The 24,629-nt window shown below is 35.3% G+C and overlaps 2 protein-coding genes across 2 annotated transcripts in view; one reads left to right on the forward strand and one right to left on the reverse strand.

The window, feature by feature from the left end:
• Positions 1–1,681: 1,681 nt before the first annotated feature.
• Positions 1,682–24,629, reverse strand: part of LOC108566991 — a 40,576-nt gene continuing 17,628 nt past the window's right edge. The window contains exons 2-8 of the mRNA XM_017927162.1: positions 7,240–7,303; positions 5,606–7,176; positions 5,346–5,548; positions 4,977–5,096; positions 4,789–4,845; positions 4,610–4,732; positions 1,682–4,513 (exon numbers count right to left, since the gene is read on the reverse strand). Coding sequence (XP_017782651.1) covers positions 1,722–4,513; positions 4,610–4,732; positions 4,789–4,845; positions 4,977–5,096; positions 5,346–5,548; positions 5,606–7,176; positions 7,240–7,303 — 4,930 coding nt within the window. The 3' untranslated portion in view covers positions 1,682–1,721. The remainder of the gene's footprint in view (positions 4,514–4,609; positions 4,733–4,788; positions 4,846–4,976; positions 5,097–5,345; positions 5,549–5,605; positions 7,177–7,239; positions 7,304–24,629) is intronic.
• On the forward strand, positions 7,353–8,589 carry LOC108567038 (histidine-rich glycoprotein-like). The gene is made up of 2 exons (XM_017927226.1): positions 7,353–7,568; positions 7,638–8,589. Exons 1-2 carry the CDS (start codon positions 7,458–7,460, stop codon positions 8,550–8,552), a joined length of 1,026 nt encoding a protein of 341 aa, XP_017782715.1. The 5' UTR covers positions 7,353–7,457; the 3' UTR covers positions 8,553–8,589.

Consider the following 24,629-nt stretch of genomic DNA (forward strand, 5'->3'; position numbering starts at 1 on the left):
ATACTCAAAAAAAAATCATATGTATGTAAATTCGTAATTAATTAAGGCACAAAAAATGCGTATAATATATATTTTTTATACATATTAAAGAAAAAAGAACGAAGTATGCAAGCATTTACAGTCACACATATTATTTTTTTTTTCTTAAATAATATTAATGGTATTACATAATAAGTGTTTACTTTTTTTTTGTAGATGGAATAATAAGTGTGTTATTTCCATTATTTCCATCATTTTTTTTTGTGTTGTTTGCTATTTTTATAAGTAATTTATATCCCACGTACGTTCCTTCATCCTTTCATTTGCTACACACGTTGCAGCCGAGATTTCATTGGCTCGTGCTTCGAAACAAATACAAATAGTTCTTACAAATCGGATTGGTCGGGAGCTAAAACACACACAAAAGACACGCAATTAGAAGTGTTCCATAGGTAAAATATTTGATGTGTGAAAACGAAACAAAAATAATAGATAGAGAGAAGATAGAAAGATAGATACAAATGATGTTTTCATTTGATGAATGAAAGACTAACAACTTGATGAATGAAAGTGTAATTGGATGATCACAAATGAGCTCAGCAAACTTTTACTTGCATTTGATATCGGGCTAATGAACAATTTGGCTTTTTAGATTGAAGAAAAACATGCATGCAGGCATCAATGAAAGTTGAAAACAAAATTTAACAGAAAAAAAAGACATGACAGAGGTTAATTGGATTAGTTCAGAAGAGCAAAGTAAAAAATGTGTAACAAACAAAATCTCAAATTAATAACAAATTATAAGTGAAGTAGAAATAAATACAAAATGGTTTGTTAGTTTATTATTGAAATCAACGTAAGCGGCGAAACAAATAAAAAACATTGACGATAATGATTTTCTCGATTTCAATTTATAAACAGTTTATTTTGTTTTGTTTTTTTTTTAAGTAATGAAGTATTAAGGAAAAGATGAACACTATAGAATTTCCTCTTTTCGTTTCCTCCAAGTAGCAAACTACACCTTTCTTTAGTGGGTTAAAAAGAATTATTATTCAAACATCCAAATTACAAAAAGGAAAAATAAAATCAATTTTGGTAATAAAATTTTGAATAATCCAAAAAGAAAAAATTAAAAACTCGTATGTTAGTTACCCAAGCGGAATCAAAACGTAAAAAAAGAAAAATTCCCAAAAAATAACCAAAAATAATAGAAGCCAGATATTTCTGTGTATTTCGTAACCAATTGAACGGTTCTAATTGGCAATACATATCAAATGCAAGTCAAGAAAAGGTGGAGTTTACTCCTTCATTTCAACAAATCATTAGCGTTGTTTTCTGATTCAGTTTGTTCTTTTTTTTATTATTTAATTTTGCACCCCTTCTTTTGTGGGGGTGCACAATTTAATCCGATTCGAATTAAATTTCCAGTTAATACTTCAAGCCTACCAATTCACAACGTACAAAAATAAAAAAATGCGTACAAAAAATAAAAGAAAATACACCGAAACCAATTCTAACAAATAAACAGAAAAAAAAAACAGCAAAAAAATAGATAATAGTAAAAAAGTCTAATATACCTCAAGAGGTAAACACCTCGGGGGCAGTCTTATATAATCATTACAAATTTTTGGTTGTTCGAAAGAGTTTGTGTTTTTTTTTGGTTTGTTTTGCTTTTGTTTTGTAAATAATGAAATTTAGTTTTTTGCTTGAAAATTTTGGACCATCGACCGGTATAATTCGCTTCACGAGGCCGCCGTCGTTCGTTTTTCTGCATGGTGTTTGGGTTTCTGGGGATTTGGGTCTCCGAAGGACTTGTAATACTCGCTGTACTCGTTGTAGAACTCTTGCGGTGTCTGGACGGCGGTCGCGTTCTGCGATAAATAATTGCTCACTTCCTCCGAGCTGAGATCCTTGTCCTCACTGAGGATCTTGTACGCCGCTGCTTGCAGCTTCTCAATGGGAATGCCTCGGAATAACCGGCCTTTCTTCTTCTTTAGTAAACTCTGCACCAGCTCGTTCACAAGCTTATCACTTGGCGTCGATGGAGATGTCACTCCGCTGGAGCTGAAGCTCTCGTAATCGCTCAATGGTAACGACAGTTTTTCCCGTCTGCAATCCTTCTCGTCCTCTTCATCCTCATCCTCGCACTCCTCTTGTAGCAACTTGAATAATCTGGAATGCGTCGCTGCTCTTTGGTATTTGCTCATTTTCTTAAGCTCAGTGAACTCGCATTCCGTATCGGAGATGTGTCTACTCATATCCGAAGTCACGCCAGAATCATCTTCACTGTTATCAGCTTCCAAGGACCTCCTAGGTGTGGTTAAAATGTTAGGTTTCTCTTTCTTAATCTTATCGGAATTTCTACTCGCGTTCTGCAAAGCCCTTATCCTCTCCTTTATAGTTGGCACGTAGAAGTCCTGATTATTATTCATATCTTGCTCAGGTGGTTTTTCCTCTACCGATGAAGATCTTCGACTGCTACTAGGACTGCTATCGCTAGAGTCAGTAGAGCTCGATTCTTCATCTTCACTCGTATTTACCTCTTCCTCATCATCTTCTTCAATTTCTTCATTTACATGTTCTTCAATAATTATAACTTCATTATTCGGAACATTACTATTTTCATTAACAATTTCCTCATCAACTTCAAACTCTTCAGCAACATTCATGTCTTCATCGACGTTACTTTCCTCAGCAATATTAATCTTTTCCTCTTCTACATCTACATTATCACAAGCCTTATTTGCTTTAACGACTTTCTCACTAGTTTCCTTATTCTCAGTACATTTAGCTGTAGTAAACCTTTTGGACGTAGTCTTGGTCTCTGTTGCTTCTTCTACATACTCGACCGGTTGGAATTCACCTAATGCTAATTTAAGATTATTGGCGATGCTCTTGAAACATTCGTCCAAACCTAAACTAAATGCAGGAGGTTTCAGCGTTTGCTTGAGCTGCTCCTTTTCAAACACCAAATTGGAAATTTTGAAATCTTCCACGTGGCATTTCTCAATTTGATCTTCGCTCGCTTTAATCCCCACAGCATACTTGCGATCCTCGTGCGTCTTACTAATCACATCTAAAGTACTCTCAATATCTCCAACTTTAGCAGACGTAATTTTGCGCTCTTGCGTCGACGTCAAAACACCAGCACCAACAATAAGTTCCTCATCATCTTCGCATTGGTAACTAGTAACAACTTTTGTAACTTTCGTATTTACAACCTCATCAGCTTCACTTTCTTTGGTAATCACGGATTGGACAACATTGGTCTCCTTATTCTCAATCACTTCACTGCAATTTTCATTAGAAAAGTGCTGCGATTCGCCCATTTCCTCTTCTACCCTAATTATTTGTGCATCATCAGTACTTTCGGCTGAATAATTTGAAGTTCTGTATGCATTTCTGGGAGCATCATCATCGTTGTTGATTTGACTCCAAAAATCTATTTCTTCCTCCTCATTCTCTTCTTGCTTGACAATAATTGTTTCCTCCTCTTTGGGCGTAAATTTCAAGGTGATTGTAGTGCTAATATCATCATCTTTTTCTTCTTCGTCCTCGAATTTACAAGGTGATCGCTCTTTCGGTGTTCTAGATGGACTTCTCAGTGTGTATTCCGCTGTAAAGTCATCGACTTCAACTTGGGTAATTTCTTTGGTATCTTCACTATAAGATAATTTTAATGGTAACTTAACACTTACTACTTCCTCGTGCTCTTCATCATAATCTACTAGCGTTTCCTCGCTAAGTTCTGTAGCAACGCTGGATTCTCTAGAAAATCGTTCTGTTTCTTCAAATATTACGCTTAGAACATGTGGTATAACGTTTTCTTCTTCTGCGTAAACTGAGCAAGAATCATCTGTTGAATAGGTTTCTACATCGCCTTCATTCTCTTCATCGTAATCCGTTTGTTCTTGGACGGATTCACAATATTCACTTTCAACGACTGTGGCTTCGGATACATCATCCCTAATATCATCTTCCATTTCTTGTTCTACAATTTCAACTTTGCTATTTTCTTCTGAAGGAGTTACTGTTATCGTGGGAGTTTTACTGTAATATTCATCACAAGAGGAGTATCCTTCGTAATCGCTAGGATATGGGTAATACATCTGAGGATACCAGTATGAATAGTAGTATGGATCCCAATAATTATAGTATTGTTTGGAAGGTTGCGATTCTTCGCATTCCGAATCTGTTCCTGTTTCGTAACCGTTTTGGTAATATGGTGGATAATAGCCCCAGAAGGGTACTGGAGTTTTCCGGCAACTCGTGCAGACTTGCCGCTCGGATTCCGAGTCACTTTGCGAGTGGTAATAAGGATTTTCTTGAGGATAGTACTGAGGAGGTGGCGGAGGTGGAGGATAAGGATAGTAAGGAGGATAATCGTAACATGAGCCCCATTGCTGGGGCCTTTCGTAATTTTCGCTACAACTCTCGTCGTCCGCTACAACAAAACGAAACCTACTTACAAAAATGTTACAAAAAATATTGACAGAAAAGAAGTAAAGTAATCGATAGGGCTTTTCACTTAAAATTATTAAAATATTTTTTTAAAAAGAAATTTAATTAAATTTTTAATGGACCCATGAATGAACTGGTAATTGGATAAAACAAATATAAGATTTCATACCCAAATCAGTCATAGCTTGTACCATCCGGAAAGCCCTGCTAGGAATAGCGCTTCCAGTGTACTTCTTAGGTTCCGGCACGGTCTGTTCACTTGGATGAACATACGGTTGAGGTGCCTCATAATCTAAAATGTATTAAAATATATTAGATCTTAATATTTCTATTTTACAATCTAATTACTTTCAACTTGAACCGGGATTCTCCTAACTTTAGGTCCCTGATCGGATCCTTGAGGAACTGAAAATCGCAAGTGAATCATTTGAATAAACAAAGATAATTATCCCAAATACCTTTAGCGAGCTTGTTTTTAAAAAATATTATTGGTTAGTGCAACTAGTTTCGGTTTATACAGCTGTTAATGGTCATACCATCGTTGTTATTCTCTTGAGGGTTCTCTTGGGTCATGGCTTGGAGAAGGCGAAACGCCTTGGAGGGTATTGCGGGTCCCATGTACCTCGGATCCTCTTCGTTTCGCAAAGATTCCCCACCTAAGTGTTAATAACATCAAGAAGCAACAACTAAGAAGCAACATCAAAGCACAAAGTAAATCCCAGTTTCCACCACCGTAATATTTGAGTAATAATAGTAAATTTTTGTACCGCTTTGGTCCAAAATTCTGAAGACGCGCGACGGTATATGTCCGCCCCTGTATCTAGGATTTTCTTCGGCGAGTTTGTAATAACGTTCTGGAAATATTCACGTGATTCGGTGCATCTGAAACTCGCACACAACCTTACCTTGCTTAACCCTGTTCATGAACTCCTTGTCACCATCGTTCAATTGCATCTTCCTCATCTGCTCAGCAGGATACTGCTGAGCGGTTCTGGGCCCATGTTCCACGCCGTCGCCCACATCATCCCCATCGGTGCGAGTCATCTTTTGCAGAGCTTTGAACGAATTCGATTGAGTCGGTGTCCAGCTTTGTTGACGGTTCAGATTCCTTGTAACATAAAATACTTGAAATATACATCTTTAAGAAAGAATCTAAATTAAATACCTATCGTTGTTAGGTGTCTGTGGCTGATTGTTCTGGTTACCGCCCTCAATCTGAATTGGTATAATTCTTCCTTGTTGCTGCTGCTGTTGAACTGGAGAAGTTCTGACTTGCTGCTGTTGTTGGACTGGAGGAGTTCTAACTTGTTGTTGTACAGGAGGTGACTTCTGGCTGTACAGCTGCGGAGGCGCCGGACCACCAGGATGCTGATAAACTTCCGGTTGCGTAACCCAAACGACTTCTACGCCATCCCTTGGAGGTGGTGGTTGCTGCAAAGGCTGCTGTACCAATCTTGGTTGCACAACGATACGCGCTCCTTGCGGAGGTTGTTGTTGTTGCTGCTGCTGCTGCTGTTGCTGCTGTTGTTGTTGAATTTTCGGTGGGCTGTCACGTCTCTGAGCCCAAGCAGGAACATCTTGTTCCTGCTTCTTCTGGTTTTGCCAGGGTTTCGGTGCGGCGTTCAACTTGGGCATCGGTGGAGATTGCGGACTCGGCGAAGATTGTTGTTGTTGCTGCTGCGCAATGGGAGGGATGTAGAGTGATCCCAAATTAGCGTTGGATGTCTTTTGTTGGACAGGAGGTGGCGAAGGTTGCTTCGCTTCTTGCACCATTTGCGGTCTATTATTCTGATACGGCTGAGGCTGCGCGTTGAATTGAGCTTGTGGTGGGAACTTGGGTTGCGGATTATATTGCGGACTTTGCTGAATATACTGGGGACTTTGCTGAGTATATTGAGGACTTTGTTGGTTGTATTGGGGACTCTGTTGCATGAATTGAGGACTTTGCTGGGTGTATTGAGGACTTTGTTGATTGTATTGGGGACTTTGTTGGTTGTATTGGGGACTTTGTTGCATAAATTGAGGACTTTGCTGGGTATATTGAGGACTTTGCTGGGTATACTGGGGACTTTGTTGGTTGTATTGGGGACTTTGTTGGGTGAATTGAGGACTTTGCTGGGTGTATTGGGGACTCTGTTGAGTATACTGTGGGCTATACTGCGGTGCCCTTAGAGCAGTATCCTGGGTATACTGAGGAGACTCTTGCCTTTGCTGAGGCTGATTGTTTGTAGCCCCGTTGCTTTGGATGACGTTTGACGAATCGAAATCGTTCATTTGGTCGACAAAGGATTTCCTCTCGACCCGAGGTGTTCTCTTCAAAAGAGCCATCGGATTCTCCGGGATTATTCTCGTCATGTCTGGCCTCTCGAAGACACCATCATTGGTTGCAACTTTGGTGGTTGGGAGAGCTTGCATCGGTGGTGGTGGAGGAGGAGGATTGGCCATCGGGGGTGGTGGAGGTGGTGCTCCGCTCGGGAATACCTGAGTAGGCATCGCAGGTTGCATTGCGGCCAATGCGGAGGGCGGTAAAGGACCACAGGGATGATTAGGATTAGGGTATTTGGGCTTATCGGAAACGCCAGGAGCGTTGGCGTTTCTCTCTATCCTCCTGGCCATGCTCGGCGATTTAATTTCAGCCAGATTCAGACCTCCGGGAGTATAGGTAAAGGGTTTCTTATCTTTCGTCATCATCGCGTTCTGCACACAAAGTGGAGGCTCTGCCCTTCTGTCTCCAATCTACAAGAGAAGAATAAAATAATTAATATCTTTGTTTCGGTAGTTAAGTTCCGGTCTACTCACTTCTGACTTGAGCCTTTGCGATGGAATATTTCCGGTTAGAGGTGGTGGCGGCGGTGCCTGTGATCTGGAAAAGAAAACGAACTGCATGAGCGAAACTATTATTGAGATCAGCGTTTATTATGCTTAGCGCTTTATTAACTTTAATAAAAATGTATAGAGTGCAACAAGAGATCGGCGGATAATAACAGCGATTAATTGATGGATGGCATGCTTCTTTTATGCAAATACCAGAGTATAAATACGGCGGACGGATGCTTTCTCAAATCATTCTCAGCTTCGTTGGTAAAGCAGCAACAGCAGCAACTAGCAGCACCAACATGGGAGTATTGGTAAGAAAATTAAATATTATTTAATTTGAAATATATAATTTATAAACATTTTTTTTATTTGGTTTTCAGGCAACAGCGAGTTTGTTAGCTATTTCTTGTCTCCTTATCAATGGATACAGGATAGACTACGCAAATCCTAGCTACGTTTCTTATAATCCAAGCGAGGTGGGAGCAGAAGATGCAGCTCATAGCGCAGGTGTTGCCGCACTAAACCAAGGAGCTCTGGTACCAAGGGAGATTGTAAAGTTCACCGAATACGATGCCGTAGGTGAACCAAACAAATTCGAACAACTCTTCTCCAAATACAACGAACGATTTAACGAAGCCCCGTCCTCTGATCACCTGGAAGCACGCAACGATCTACAATTGGTGCATCAACCGCAAGTCATCGAAGATGCTCAGATCTCTGAGTCGAAGTACGCTGAAGAGACTTCCGAACATGGCGGGGAAGTCCACTATCATCAACACACCCATATGCATAAGCACGATCACAAGCAGGAGCACGTCCATCAACACAAGCAAGATCACAAGCATGCCCATGAGTCGAAACATCAGCACGGTCACAAACATCAAGGCCATCACGATCATAAGCATCAAGGACAGCATAAACATTCCCATGACCATAAGCAGGATCATAAGCACGACCATCATGGGCAGCACAAGCACGGACACGAACATAAGCACCAAGGACACCACGATCACAAGCACGATCATCACGCCGACCACAAGCACGAGCACGGACACAAGCACGATCATCATGGAGAGCATAAGCACGATCACCATGCGTCCCATAAACATGATCACCATGGAACCCACAAGCACGATCATAATGACAAACATGACCATCACAACCAACATAAGCATGATCATCACCATGGACATAAACATAACCACAAGCAAAGCCATAAGCACAACCATAAGGAGAACCATAAGCATGGACATAAACACAACCATCATCACGGACACAAGCACTCCAAACATTGAGATCGTGCTCGAGCCTAATTACTCATAATTCCTCAGAAATCATACCAAAATGATCTTGTTATTGTTATTTTAAATAAATAAATTGTTGTTGATGTTTATCTATAAAAATATTTGCCTCTTTTTAATTTACCTCATGTATGAATACAAAAATAACTGAATAATGCTAACTATAAAATAGTTTCGGAACTCCTTAAATATTCATCATAAATATATTTTTGATCGAGATATCAAAAATATAAGATTAATTTTATTATAATAAATATGCAATTCTCCATTATATTTCTTCTAAAAATATACTCCAAAATAATAATTATGAGATGCTATTACTGTTTTCATTAATGATATTTTTATCACCATGATCTAAACTTAAAATTTTAAATGATTATATGATTTATATAATACTATTTCATTAATAACTCTTAAAAATTCTTAAAAATTTAATTAAAATATATTTATTTCATTACTTAAGATTAACTTTACATCACTTTATAAATATTATAGAAATAAAATGGATTCTTAAAATAAAACTAATAAGATTTAAGTAATAATGCATCTTACATAAATTTATCCAATATTTAAATTGTTCAGGTTATGAATATGTAACCAGACTACGTATTATGGTTATGTAACGTTTATTAAACATTATACTTAATAACGATATTGTCTGAAGATATATGAATATGAATATTTAACATTTATTTAAAGTTCATTCGATAATCTGATTAAATAATTATACATGTAAACTTTTTTTGATTACTACTACAAACTGTATTTATTTATTATTAATAGTACTCCCAGATAAATAGATAAACAAATAGTGTTTTGTACTATTCAATAATTAACTTGTCAGAATAAATTTTGAAATCCATTTTAAGAAATAATTCTTTAAGCTTCAAAATCATCTGAAAAATTAAATACATTTCAGGTATCATGATATCCATTTCCAGAAATTTGTGTGAAAGTGAATAATTTGAGATTCTCCAAGTTGATTAAGTAATTGTAATTACAAAGATTACATGTCTAAAAAAAAATGGAAATTTTAAATTGGTTCTTCATCAGCAACAGTTGTGGAGATAGTAACGGTTATTAATTTATACTGGCACGCTTCTTGTATGCAAATTATTGAGTATAAATACAACGGGCAGCTCGTTAGTAAATCATTCTCAGCTTCGTTGGTAAAGCAGCAACAACAAGCATCAAGCATCACCAACATGGGAGTATTGGTAAGATATTAGTATTGAAGTTTAAACGAATTGTAATTTGGATGTCTTTCTGTCTATTTTCTTATAGGTAACTGCGAGTTTGTTAGCTATTTCTTGTCTCCTTGTCGATGCGTACAGGATAGACTACGCCAATCCTAGCTACCTATCATACAATCCGACCGAGGTAGATGAAGAGTATGGAGCTCATAGCGCAGATGCTCAGATCGACGAAGCTCCGGTGCCCAGAGAAATAATAAGGTTTACCGAAGAGGATGCCGTCGGACCATCGAAATTTGACAGGCTTTTCTCGAAATACGAAGAACGATTCAACGAATCTCCAACATCTGCCGATTATCTGGAATCTCGCAACGATCTTCAATTGGAGCCGCAGGTCATCGAAGACGCTCAGATCTCCGAGTCGAAGTACGCTGAAGAGACTTCAGAGCACGGTGGAGAGGTTCATTACCATCAACATACCCATATGCACAAGCACGCACATAAACAGGAGCACGTCCATAAACACAAACAAGATCACAAGCACGCCCACGATTCGAAGCACGATCATGGTCATAAACATGAAGGACATCACGACCATAAGCATCAAGGACAACATCAACACGCTCATTCTCATAAGCAGGAACACAAGCATGGTCACGTCGGGGAACATAAGCACGGCCACGAACACAAGCAACAACATCAGCATAATCACAAGCACGACCATCAAGGTGCTCACAAGCACGAGCATGGACATAAGCACGACCACATCGGGGAACACAAGCATGATCACCATGGCGCTCACAAGCACGATCATCATGGAACCCATACACATGGTCACCATGCCACTCACGATCATCACAACCAACACAAACATGACCATCAACATGGTCACAAGCACAGCCACAAGCAGGACCACAAACACAGCCACAAGGAAATGCACAACGATGAGCACAAGCACAACCACCATCACAGCCATAAGCACTCCAAGCATTGATGCCGTGCTCGAATCTGGTCTTGACCACATAAGTCATACCAAAATGATCTTGTTATTGTTATTTGTTTAAATATTATTAAATAAATTGTTATTGATGTTTATATAAAAAAATGCATTTTCAATTTTATTTCCCTTAGATTATATACTATATAATGGTTGTAATGTTACTTCTACTAGACAACGTATTGATTAACCATATTAGCTGAAAATATATAAATAAGGATTTTCTTAATTATTCAAATCTTATTTGATAAATTGAATGAAATCTAATTAAATAATTATAATAAAATATTTGTAAATATTCTTTAATAATTTAAAATATATACTAATAAGTAACATTATTGGATATATGTTTACATACATAATTGGACTAATTAAAATTCTGATAGAGACGACCTTGCAGTCTTATTTATTAGTCACTTCAGGCCCAGTGTTTAGGAGCCTCAAGAATGTTTAAGCCCACAAATGTTTTTTGAAAATGGGTTTCAGGAATAATTTTGTTAAGTTTCAATGGAAGTGAGTCCTGGGCGTACGAAGTCTGGTATACGACAACCTAACTGCAGCCATACTCATATGTATTTATTAAATTATGCTTAAATAGATAAACAAATTGAGTTCCTTTGATATTTACTAGATATATTTTTTAATAATTATCTTTCCTGGCGACAGACTAATATACTTTTTTAATTGGTATTTCTTAGCGCTGACAAATTATTTAATGAATTAAAAACAATTTCACTGACTGAAGTATTTGTAATCAGATTCCAGAAAACTGAAAAGAAATAATAATAAATAATTTGATAATTTCCAAATTAATCAAGTAATTGTAATTACTTACATATAGTCTAATTTTGAAAGTACCGATGTATTACCGTGCGATGCAAGACTATTATAAATATGTATTTTTTTTATAATTAATAAACAAATCAGAAATTACTTGCATAGCTTACATGTTTGAAAAAATGCAAATTTTTAAATTGGATTCAGTTCTTCATCGGTACCACTTGTGGAGATAGTAACGACTATTAATTAATAATGGCACGCTTCTTTTATGCAAATTCTAGAGTATATATACCACGGACAGCTCGTTCGAAAATCATTCTCAGCTTCGTTGGTAAAGCAGCAACAACAAGCATCAAGCATCACCAACATGGGAGTATTGGTAAGATATTATTATTGAAGTTTAATCGTATCTTAATTTAGATGTCTTTCTGTCTACTTTCATATAGGTAACTGCGAGTTTGTTAGCTATATCTTGTCTCCTTGTCGATGCGTACAGGATAGACTATGCTAATCCTAGCTACCTGTCATTCAATCCGATCGAAGTAGATGAAGAGGATGGAGCTCATAGCGCAGATGCTCAGATCGACGAAGCTCCGGTGCCCAGAGACATGATAAGGTTCACCGAAGAAGATGCTGTCGAACCTTCGAAATTCGACAGGCTTTTCTCGAAATACGAAGAACGATTCAACGAATCCCCATCATCCCCCCGTTATCTGGAATCTCACAACGATCTTCAATTGGAGCCGCAGGTCATCGAAGACGCTCAGATCTCCGAGTCGAAGTACGATGAAGAGACTTCAGAGCACGGTGCGGAGGTTCATTACCATCAACATAGCCATATGCACAAGCACGCCCATAAACAGGAGCACGTCCATAAACACAAACAAGATCATAAGCATGCCCACGATTCGAAGCACGAGCATGGTCATAAACACGAAGGACACCACGACCATAAGCATCAAGGGCAACATCAACACGCTCATTCTCATAAGCAAGAACACAAGCATGGTCACCATGGCGAACATAAGCACGGCCACGAACACAAGCATCAACATCAGCAGAACCACAAGCACGACCATCAAGGTGCTCACAAGCACGAGCATGGACATAAGCACGACCACATCGGGGAGCATAAGCACGATCACCATGGATCCCACAAGCACGATCATCATGGAACCCATCAACATGGTCACCATGCCACTCACGATCATCACAACCAACACAAACATGACCATAACCACGGTCACAAGCACAGCCACAAACAGGACCACAAACACAGCCACAAGGAAGTCCATAAAGATGGACACAAGCACAACCATCATCACAGTCATAAACACTCCAAGCATTGATGTCGTGCTCAAATGTGGTCATGACCATAAAAATCATACCAAAATGATCTTGTTATTTGTTTACTATTATTAAATAAATTGTTATTGATGTTTATATAAAAAAAAACATTTTGATCTTATTACCCTTATAAAATGCAATCGCTCATAAAAAAAAGTATAAATCTATACACAAAATTAAACATTTTGAATCATTGATGTATAAGAATCATAGCATCAATTTTAATTCTGTTTAAAACATTCAAAAAACTATTAAGATAGATTTATTTAACATGTCAATGACATTAGACAAACATTCAAAATTCGATCAATCTATTTCACAAATATCTTCTATGAAAATAATCATCTACATAACTTCTGACCTAATTACACTAAAAATAAATCCAAAGCTTTTTTTCTACAGCAAATCAATCTTCCGGCTTTATTTATAATCTCTATTTAAATATATAATTAAACAGATATAAATAACTTATAAAACGTTTAAAAACTATCCTCAAGTTAAAAAATGAGGTTATCCATTAAAAAAAGTGACATGTGATTGACGTTTTGTGGACACTGAATCTTAGTAAAAAAAGTCTTGTAAAAATATACTAACAATACATAATCTTATAAGTAATTATATTAATTGACAAATGTCAATCTGTATTTGTATATGTAATGAAATTATAAATTAGAGCATTTCTTTATTATTACATAATTTCCAATTAAAGTTTATAGAATTTTCTTAAGAAAAAATAAACAAAGTTGAAGATTTTCTTTTGTTAAATTGAAATATTATTAATTGGTTTTATGTAGTTTTTAAAAGTATAAATTTATTAGATTTTTTTCTTCCTGATGGACTATTAACAGGATCTTCCAGGTGTTAAATTAAATAAATAATAATTGAAAATCGAAAAAAAAAAATAACACAAAAGAGAAAATAAATAATGAACAACGTTTATAATCCACTCAACGTATTGATTAATTACATTTAAATAGATAAACTACTCTTTCCGTTTGAATTGATTGTAAACATAACTGATTTAATTGTATTTTTTTATAAATTCATTAATTTACAGAAAAAAATAATAATAACGCAAATAGCGAAGAAAGAAATTACGAAGGTTGTGGTCCACTCAATCGAGAAATTGCGGAAAATCTGCATAAAATAGAAAATAATTTTCCACTAATTGCATTTCATCCTAGTTGGAAATTCGTATACGCATATAAAATAATTGAAAGAAGATCAGTACATTTAATTCGAATGACAGGAACCAGGAAGAAAGGCGAAACGGATCCGTTTAACAGGAGTCACCACCATCATCAGATGCGATGATCATCCAAAGCATTTTAATCCACTTAGAAAGTATCGTTTCATTTAAAGACGATGTTCTTTCATAGCGCGATAAAAAAAGAAGAACAAGAAAGAGTTTTTATTTGTTACTATTGCTTTTGATACTGAACAAGCGGAAACGGATATACTCCATTTCTATTATACTTTTTTCATCGTTGCAACAAGTTGTCAATGCCTTTTCATCTTCATTCGTTGCACATTTAATGAAACCAATTACAAACATATAATATGACTTCAATTTGAGAGAGAAAACTTTATGGTTTATTCGAAAATAGTGATTGGAGATGAATGAAATAATGTGATTATCATTTTTAAGGAAATACAAAAATTTTAACAAGTAAATTATAAAAAATTGTTTACAAAAAAATATATATATAAGGGCTTATACTGAATAGAGAATTTGTACTGAAAGACACATTGCTTTTACTATAAAACCATCAAAATAAATCTCAAAATAAGATGGTTTATAGTTAGAATTACAAATTTCAGGGATTGTAGTTAAATAGTAGTTGTCGTTGAAAACACTGAGACCTACTTTGGATGGTCGGAACCAACTACAAATACATGACAGTTCATTAATTATACACCGGTTAACATGCTCAGATTTCGGCTTTCAGAAGTCAACGATCCTATCTGAATTTATTTATATCCGAAGACATGTATTTTTCGTACGCAATTGTAACAATTTTTGTTTCTATTTTTAGACATTCAGTTGAAAACTCTATATATTTTTTTTTAGATATTTAATTTGAAACTTATGTTCGATAATATTTCAAAAATATATTTACAGCTTTACATAATACAATATGTTAAAGAATATATAAAAAATGTTGTCGAATCTAATACAAATATTTTGTAAAAAGTATGGGTCACTTCAAATCTAAACTTAAAGTACTTGTTAATTTGATAAATGATATAATTTGAGATAATTTAATCCTTACAAGACTAAATATACCTTATTTTCTGAAAAGTTATATTTTTCTTAAGATTACTTATGAAGGAATTTGATGATGAGATTCCAATTTTTTTAATGTTTCTTTGCAAGTATTTGCACTTGAAGTTTTATCGAATAAATAAAAATGCAAATTTGTGGATAAATTCAATTACTGAAGATAATTAGTGTGCACTTCCTATAAGATTAGAGGTAGATTGTTTCGGTCGTGGTCAGCGTGATATTGCGTATGTAAATGAGAAATGGAGCTGTACTAATATTTAATAATTAATTAAGTGGTCGATGGTCGTGGCACGCGATGTTAGACCAATTATTAATCGACGTGAGGATGCGTCTTGTATGCTAATGGGTGATGTGCAATTAAATTAGATGAGTGCATAATGTGTCTGTATGCAATGGATTGCGATGAAGGGGGAAGAGGAGAAGACCATTAGCGATATTTGCAGTACGTGTGTGCGCGAAGACCATAAAATCGGGTAGAAAGTAGGGTTTGAGCTTGCCGTATAAATACTGAGTGTCTTCACCGAAAAGATCATCATTCTCAGCTTCGTTGGTAAACAATCATCACTAATCCAACATGGGAGTTTTGGTAAGAGCACCTTCAGCAGCTTCAGGTTTGTTTATTTTAATAATTGTTTTATCATCACTTAGGCAACAGCGAGTTTGTTGGTATCGGTATTGTTGTTGACCCATGGTTTCCGCGTCGAGTACATGAGGGATGAGAGCGTCAGCAACGGTAATGACAACCTGCTGACGTACAAACCAGTGGTACCTGCCTACGGCGTCAACGAGCAGCAGGCCGATGATAACGCAGCACATAGCGCTAAAGTTGCTTATCAACGCTATGACCAGCCCATTGTCTACGACTACGCCAACAAGTACACCCCGGACGACGCTAGCACGGTGGACAACATTTTCACCAAGTATCCGGACTACGGACAAGCCACCAACTACCAGCTCGAGGACGATTTCGAAGACGAGGAGCAGTTCCTCAAGGCCACCGATGGGTTCACCCATTACAAGACCGCTACGAACGTTGCATTTGAAGGCCCTCACCAGGTGGAGACCATAGAAACGCAAAGCTTCCACAAGAAGGTTCCGTCTTTCGATACCTCGAGCTTCAGCCACAAGGGCAGTCATAAGCACGGAGAGGTCCACTACCATCAACATAAGCATATGCACAAGCACGATCACAAGCAAGACCACGTCCATCAACATAAGCAGGACCACAAGCATATGCACAAGTCGCAGCACAAGCACGGACACGAGCACAAGGGCGACCATAAGCACGATCACAAGGAGGACCACAAGCACGGTCACGATCACAAGCAGCAACATCACCACGATCACAAGGAGGACCACAAGCATGGACACGACCATCATCAGGAGCATAAGCACAGCCATCAACATGGACACAAGAGCGGACATCAGCATAAGCATCTGCAGGAGCACAAGCACGACCATCATCATGGACACAAGCATCACGGAGATCACAAGCACAGCCATCATTCCAGCCACAAGCACGATCACCACGGATCCCACAAGCACGACCATAACCATGGACACAAGCACGACCACAAGCAAGAGCACAAGCACGACCACCACGGATCCCACAAGCACGACCATCATCATGGACACAAGCACGGACACCACCACGGACACAAGCACGAGCACAGTTCCAAGCACCATTGAGGTCTTCCATAATCGTTACGTTGTTGTTTATGTTATTGTTTTAATAAAATGTTGATGTTATATATATAAAACTATATTTACTTATCATTCTCCAAAACAATATAATTTCCCTTAAAATCCCCAATTTCATTGTCCTGATGACCTCAATTTCTTTATTTTTAAATTTTAAAAAAATGTCACACAATTCAAATTTCAATTTGAAAAAAAAATTCTAAACTTAAATCACATTTACTTTACTGCACTTAAAATCTCTAATTTAAGAGAATCAAGTAAACAGCAGAATTATTCAACTTCAAATTCTTGGAAGACACCCAAAAGCAATCATTGCATTTTCATATAAACGCTTTATCAGAACGAAAAATAGAATTAAATAATAATGTATTATTGTAAGGTTTCATTTAATTTATGTAGCATCAAATTATGATTACAGTTATCAATAACAATCGTGGCTATGATCAAGAAAATCATATGACCGCAATGTAATTAACTATTAAAGTTTTCGAAAAAGTCGCACAATTCAAATTTGAATTATTTCGTATAGGCAACCAAATATACTTGTCCGTTTCAAATTGCATATGTGTCAATATAAAAACTTAATTAAATACAGTTTAAGTATATTTAAATAAGGAATCGTAATGATTAAAAAGGACGTAAATGTAAAAAGGACCGTAATGATTAAAATTAATAATATGAGAAAAATAGAATTTAAATTATAGAATAATTTGAATATTATAGTTTCAAAAAACTTTTAGTTATATTAAAAACATCTAAGTTTTGAAGAATCTAGCAATCAGATCTTATAATTATCTCAACATCCAATAATGATTTGGTATTGATATTAACTATAACTTTTGTACTTCCGGATCTATTGTTAAATAATAATATTTCACATTGATTTAAATTTTAAAAAGATGGACAAAAAGAGAACATTGATTATATTATTCGCACTTCCGGCTCGATTGTTAAGTAATGCAAAGCGGAATATTATCTGAAGCAAATGTCCAGGTTCAGTACTATAAATAATGACCTCACAGCTTTCTATTTATTCAAATGAACTAATCTCCCGATGTCAATTCCGACGATATGGTTTCTGCGAATTTGAAGCAGGTTTCATGGGAAGGAGAGAATTGTATCACACGTGCGAGTGTGATATAACTGGTAGCGTCTGAAAAAAAAAGTCTAAAAATAAGCATGACTTGGGTCTTGCTTGCATCGGATGAACATGCATGTAACACGGATTTACGCGAAAATCCGAAGCGAAACTCCATATTCGGAATGAAAATGGTGTTAAAGTCGGCGCGCGGAGGCCGAGCGAGACTTGGCCCGGCGCCAAGGACTATTTCTGTAATGGTCTTTTGATTCCTTTTATTGAAACCGAAAGGCGAATGAAAACATATACGCTTCATGCATATGATTCGTGCCAACCACTTGCTGCTTCGTCAATTAATCGATGAACTTTGGATAATGATGATGATGATGAAAAGCTAAACGACTTAAAAGAGATTGTCTTAAGTAGTTTAGCTTATCTTGAGGAGAGTAAAGGTGATGCTTAGAGCCAAGATGTATTTCGGTCTAACACCTGAAATCGTCGAATCGTCTGGACGTGAAAGATAAACAGCAAAGTGCGGATGAAATGGAAAACGGGTCGACCCGGCCTAGAAACAGGCCAGGCACGTGTCCGTCCATCCAATTAGCAGGGTACTCTAACGAATTGGATCAATACGAAGGTCTAAATTGGAATTCGAAGATGGGGCGTATATAAATATCAATTGCACTTACACTTGTCTCCTCTTCCCAATATTATTAATATTGACTCGTTATAATATTCGCTCTAATTATTGATGGTACTGTTGCATCTAATTATTGATGTATGTCAAAACTCTCGATCGACAACACACGGCACTCGGACATTACGGTGAGTATACTGGTTCAGCCGTGCATTGGACAAGTTCTTTTTATCATTATTATTATGTTAGTCCGTTTTCTCCTGGCCATAATACGTCGAGAGGGAACCTTCAAACCGGAGAGTTATCCTTCTCTCCGGTACCAAATATGGTACCGCGAATGCCGTATTAAAACCGCGAACGCAAATTTTATGTAACGGCGTCGAAGATGAAAAGAGAGAGAGAAAAAACGAGAAATAGAAGACGAAACGAGACAAAGAAGACAGACAAACAAAACAAAAAGGAAAAATAACAAAAGAAAACAAAACGAAAGCATGGGAACTTTTACTTTCCGTTGAACCAGCAGCGACAGCAAACAAGAAACCAGGTCCTCGACTCGGACCGAAATGCCTTACGTTCACATAAAAAATGAATTATATCATCTGAATCTTACTAAAACCGAACATTTCACTTATTATGTAAAATTACATCTTGATTAACAAATATTTTAATAATAGTAGATATTAAATCAAAAACTATTTCTTTGTTTTAAACGGGTCTATATCGCAAGCCCGACAAACGAAAGACTGTCTATTAAAATCCCGACGTTCGAAATCCCAAGTGTATCGAAATCCCGACGTTCGAAATCCCGGCTGTATTAAAATCCCGACGCTTGAAATCCCGACTATGTCAAAATCTCGATAATCAAAATCCCGGCCAGTGAAAATCCCGACTATATGGAAATCCCGACTACCATAAAAATGTTATTGTAGAAATTTATAATAATAAAAGACACTGTCGGTATTTCGATATAATCGGGATTTTGATTGTCGGGATTATGGTAGTCGGGATTTTGAGCCAGCCGGGATTTCAAACGTCGGGATTTCGAACATCAAGATTTCGATAGACGGGATTTCGGTTGTCGGGCTTGCGATTGCCACCGGTTTTAAACATATATTTTGCATTTACACAACCAAATTGTTAAGTTTTTTTGAATTTGTATCAAAAACAATTGTTAAAGATGAAATCTTTAAGTAATATTTCCAAAAATACCAATAGGAAACTTTCTAAGTTGATATTTATTTCGTTCATTTCTATAATTAAAACGTGATACATAATTTCGTATAAAACAAGGTTCAAAATATTATTAAAAGAACAAAACAAAGTGATCCTAGCCAAAATAACAAAAATATTTACCTATATAAAAAAATATCAAAAACATACCAAAAAAAAATTAAATTCTTAAAACTTGCCACCATAATAATTTCGTAATTGTATACATTAAATAATAATCATTTCTATAATAAGATTCTAACGAAATTAACTTTTGATTCAATCACTGATATTAGCGGTTTGTAATAAGTTGGTTAAGCATATGAATAATACGTATGTTTACATTTTGTAATTTCACTTTCCGTTCGACTCGTGTTATTTCCATAACCATTAAATCATTCCTCAATACAATACTTTATTTTAGTACAATTTTAACGGCCTTTTTTTTCTATTATAAGATCGTTGTGTGAAAGCGAATTTAGTTGCAAAACAATGTTCCCAATTCCGAAACGATATGTTTACATGAATCAACATGATTCACTTAAAAAAAATAGATTTATTTATAACAATTTTGACTGCAGCATAATTTGAAAGTAATACTTGTAATGTAAAGTCCACGTTTACGCTTAACGATATAATAATTCTACATTTACTTAAACGCAATTAAAGAAAATAACCCAATTACAAAACATTCTATTATCAGTTATTATTCATATATTACATAATCTAGCTTAATAGACGTTACTTATTATCTATAATAATTAAGAATTGACAGCTTGTGTAAGTTATACAGGTTTTGGTAGCTGTGAATAAAAGACCTTCTAAAAACATAAAATTTAAAAATATTTTTTTATTTTCGTATACTTATAGAAAATATTCATTAAAAACGATTGACGGATTTCTTTGAAGCTTTTTAAATCATATTTTCTATTTATATAGGAACTACATTTTTTTTTCGGAGCTAATTTAATGGATCGTGGATGTTAAACGCGTTTTATAACGCATAAATCGATACGAAAAATAAAAATAGTTTTACGTTATTTTAATTTAATTTAATTTTTTTTCTTAAGGTCTTTGCCCCCTCACACTTTTCTTATGAATTTGAAGAAATCGTCATATTTTGTAAATATTGAAAATAATTTATTGCCCCATTAATTATCATCAAGTAAATTTATGTACAATATTTTCATAGTATGACTCTTACTTGAGGTTATTTTAATTCTTATTTCATTTGCATATAGTAGTAATAAACTGAATGAAGTTGTATACGTTACATGAATATAAAGAACCACAGTTATTTGTAATCCTCTGAGTCATTGTTTCAATGTTAAAATAATTAGAAAAAATACGTATGAAGTTAAATTATGAAATGAATATTAAACGTATAAATTGAAAGAATTGTTGATAAACATATGCAAATAAATGCAAGAGTTTGCACACAAAAAAAACTATCCTAAGAATACGTACACAGCGAGAATTATAGGAATACGAAGAACTAAACGTAATTAGAGTCTCTCATCACTTGAAAGTGCATCCTTTTCATCATCTAAACTGGTTCACTCACTACAATTTCATGTTAACTGCAGACGTTACAGAAACGTTCCTTGTTTTATATTTATTTTTTTACAAAACCTTGCCAAAACTTTTCAAAATATGTTTGTTTTTCTCCTTTTATGACTAATGCAGATTTTAAATTTAAAAAAAATATACATTTAAGTAATAATTTTACAATTAAACAATAATGAAAGTAATATTTTTCATAAAATTGGTTATTGAAAAATTATGGAATTAATCATATTGGTTATAAATAAATGTAGAAATATATTTTAAATCGCAGTGTTATATTTTTGAGTTATATTAGTAAAATTTCATTAGACTATTTGTGGTTTTGCCAATAATCTATGCCAAGAATGCGAATGCTTTAGTTTGTATAAAATCTGATAATAAGCATTTTTTGTGCATTATCTAGTTGTCTAATGGAGTCAAAGCTATCGTCTTCTTAAGATATCCAATGCATTTTCTGCTGATGTAACCTTTTTTACCACGAAAATGCACTCTAATTTGACAGTCGTTGAAGCGCAAAATATATTCAAGGCTGTTTTCTAAATAAACTTCCGGTTCTCACAAAAGAAATATTTGAAGAAAAAAAATAAACATCCCTTTAATTATATAAGAAAAGGCACCTGTTGCAACGGAAAACCACCTGTTTTCGGAAATGTCCGAACAACAGTTGTGCATTAAAGTGAAACGTATTTTTCTTCAAATTTAAATAATTGTGAATAAATCATGGATAGCGTAGGAAATATCGTGACAGGTAATGTCAAAGTGTGGCGACGCGCATAAAAAACGGAGCGTCTAGTCATCACCATAAAATATTTGTCCAATTATCCTTTGGTGAGTGTAATTATAAATAAATAAGACTAGTGATTAAGTTTAGTATCGATGCTAATAAAATGGTTTTACGTAAGTCAATAAAATCATATGAGGTAATCGAGAATTTTTATTTTATAAACAATAGAACAATGAAAACGGTTATTAATATGACTCAAGTAACATTAATTTTCAGTTTTAATTATCGAAATCTTGTTTTTCATTAACACAATCATTTTGAAACATTTATTTTGGTCCTAATTTGTTGTCCAAAATGTTTCTGTCAGAAACGTATGTGAATAATGTGGTTATATAAAAAAAAAATAATAATGTCAAATGTAGTTCGTACTTTCAACTACAGATGGCGTATTTACAACAATGTCAATTTTGTCTCAAGGGTCGGCAAGGATGTGGCTCTTTCGATGACAAACTGCGGCTCCCAAATCATACACCACGTAATGTACTAGAGAAGTGATTCTCAAAGTGTGGGTCATGACCTATAGGGGTCACCAACAATCTTGGTTGTTTTTCTGCATATACTCATTCTTCGAGGGTTACACAGAAACTTTTTATGTCGCGGACCACAAAGTTTGATAATCAATGTACTAGAGGCTATGTTGAAAACAAAAAAAGGCTCTTTTTTAAATAACTCTAGCCGTTCTATCTTGTAGACTTTTGGTTAAAAACGGTTTGGAAACACTGATCGATGCAAACAGAGGCTTTGTCTCTTAAGGTATGAGGGTTTCAGGTAGGCAGAGCTCGCGAATAACGAATATGATTTTGGGACCGTCGTTCCAAACAGGTATCCATTATTTTATAGAATAAATTAAGTGCAGTCCTTTGTTCGGAAAATAAACGCGCACACACACACAAATTCCTTGCAGTCTCACCGGCGTTGACTCTACCAGGTTGGAAGGAAGGCGGGCGCCTGTTGTTCACTGCACACAAAGTTATGACTCATTAGCAAACAACATGAGCGCAAGCAAATATGTGTCACAACGCTGTGCTGTATGCATCATCATCATAGTTGTTGTTATTCCGCTCAATCCAGAGAGTGAAAATCTTTGACCAATCATCAATAAAACCTGGACCTAGACCCCCGGTGTCTCCTTACTTCTTCATAGCTTCATATTTTTTTTTCTCCCGTCCAATAGTGTTTTGGATTTGATCCTGTGTGTCTAAATTTGGAGGCGCGCATTGTCTGCGCCGCGTCACGCTCATACACGCGTGCACTTGGTCTATAATATCCTGCTGTAAGGAAGGATGGATGGATTTACTCGATCGCAGGATCAAATAAAAATATATTTTAAAGTCCGTTCCGGAAACTGCGGACCCGATGAATCATCGGCGATCGCGTGTGGTCATCATATCTCCAGATTGCGCACTGCTGCAAGCCAAGTACTTATTCTCCGTGTATGTCAAAACAATTACGGAATTTTCGGTATTGCGTGTATACTTGTTTTGGAGCCAAAATGTGACTCACTGCTGTGACCATATCAATGGCACTTATCTAATTATCAGAATTTCCCGTTTTAGCGGCGAACCACACCACACACAACGTTAGTCTGATTTATTTATATACACAGTTTTGATGTGTTCATTCCAATGTTTATTAAGCTTACGAAATTCTTTCTTTCTATAAGGAACTTGATAGAAACTTAATTAAGATGTTTACATCGCTGTTTATTTTGTGCTATTAAATTTATGAAATTATAAGGAAAAACTAAACAATACACATTCCATTTTTATACATATAAAATTCATTCACGAAGATAACTAATAACTAAGAATCAAGTTTATTTTCCACTCAGATAAGAAATAGTCTGCGGTAAATGGTTATCAAAAGAAGTGTGAGAAATAGGGGTAATCTCAAATACTTCCATTTTTTCTAACCGCAGTGATTAAGATAATCAAGACTCTTTAAAAAAATTAAAATTCTTTAAAAATCCAAGCACGGTTCTCTTTTGATGTTTTCAATATCTTAAATTGTCGAGTGCATTATTTGTCACAAACGATATCAATGTAAATTATCGAATTTTTTCTTATTAAAAAAAAAATTTACTTAAAAATGCTCTTCAAGAGGTTTTATCATATTTAATTAATTTATTATCAATAAGCTTTAAAGAGACTATATTTATTTTTTTAAATTAATATGAATCAGTAATAAAAATACGTTTTTATTTAAGATAATATGAAGATTATATAAATGATTTAATCATTTTATTATAGATATATTTGTTATATTAATTAAATATTTTCAAAAAAAATAATTGTTACATATAGACATATATTTATATAAAAAAATAATTATGAAAACATTTTAAAAATGTAAAAAGTTTTTAAATTTAAATTATCCTTAGAAATACTTCTGTTAATTATAAAAAAATGATAAATTTTACTAAAAAAATATCATTTTTTTTACTTATTGATATTATAGTAAATACTTTAAAAATATTGAAGATGAAATAGTCT

This window comes from Nicrophorus vespilloides, unplaced genomic scaffold, assembly GCF_001412225.1.
Source record: "Nicrophorus vespilloides isolate i.1.1-1 unplaced genomic scaffold, Nicve_v1.0, whole genome shotgun sequence".
In the NCBI taxonomy this organism is placed as follows: domain Eukaryota; kingdom Metazoa; phylum Arthropoda; class Insecta; order Coleoptera; family Silphidae; genus Nicrophorus; species Nicrophorus vespilloides.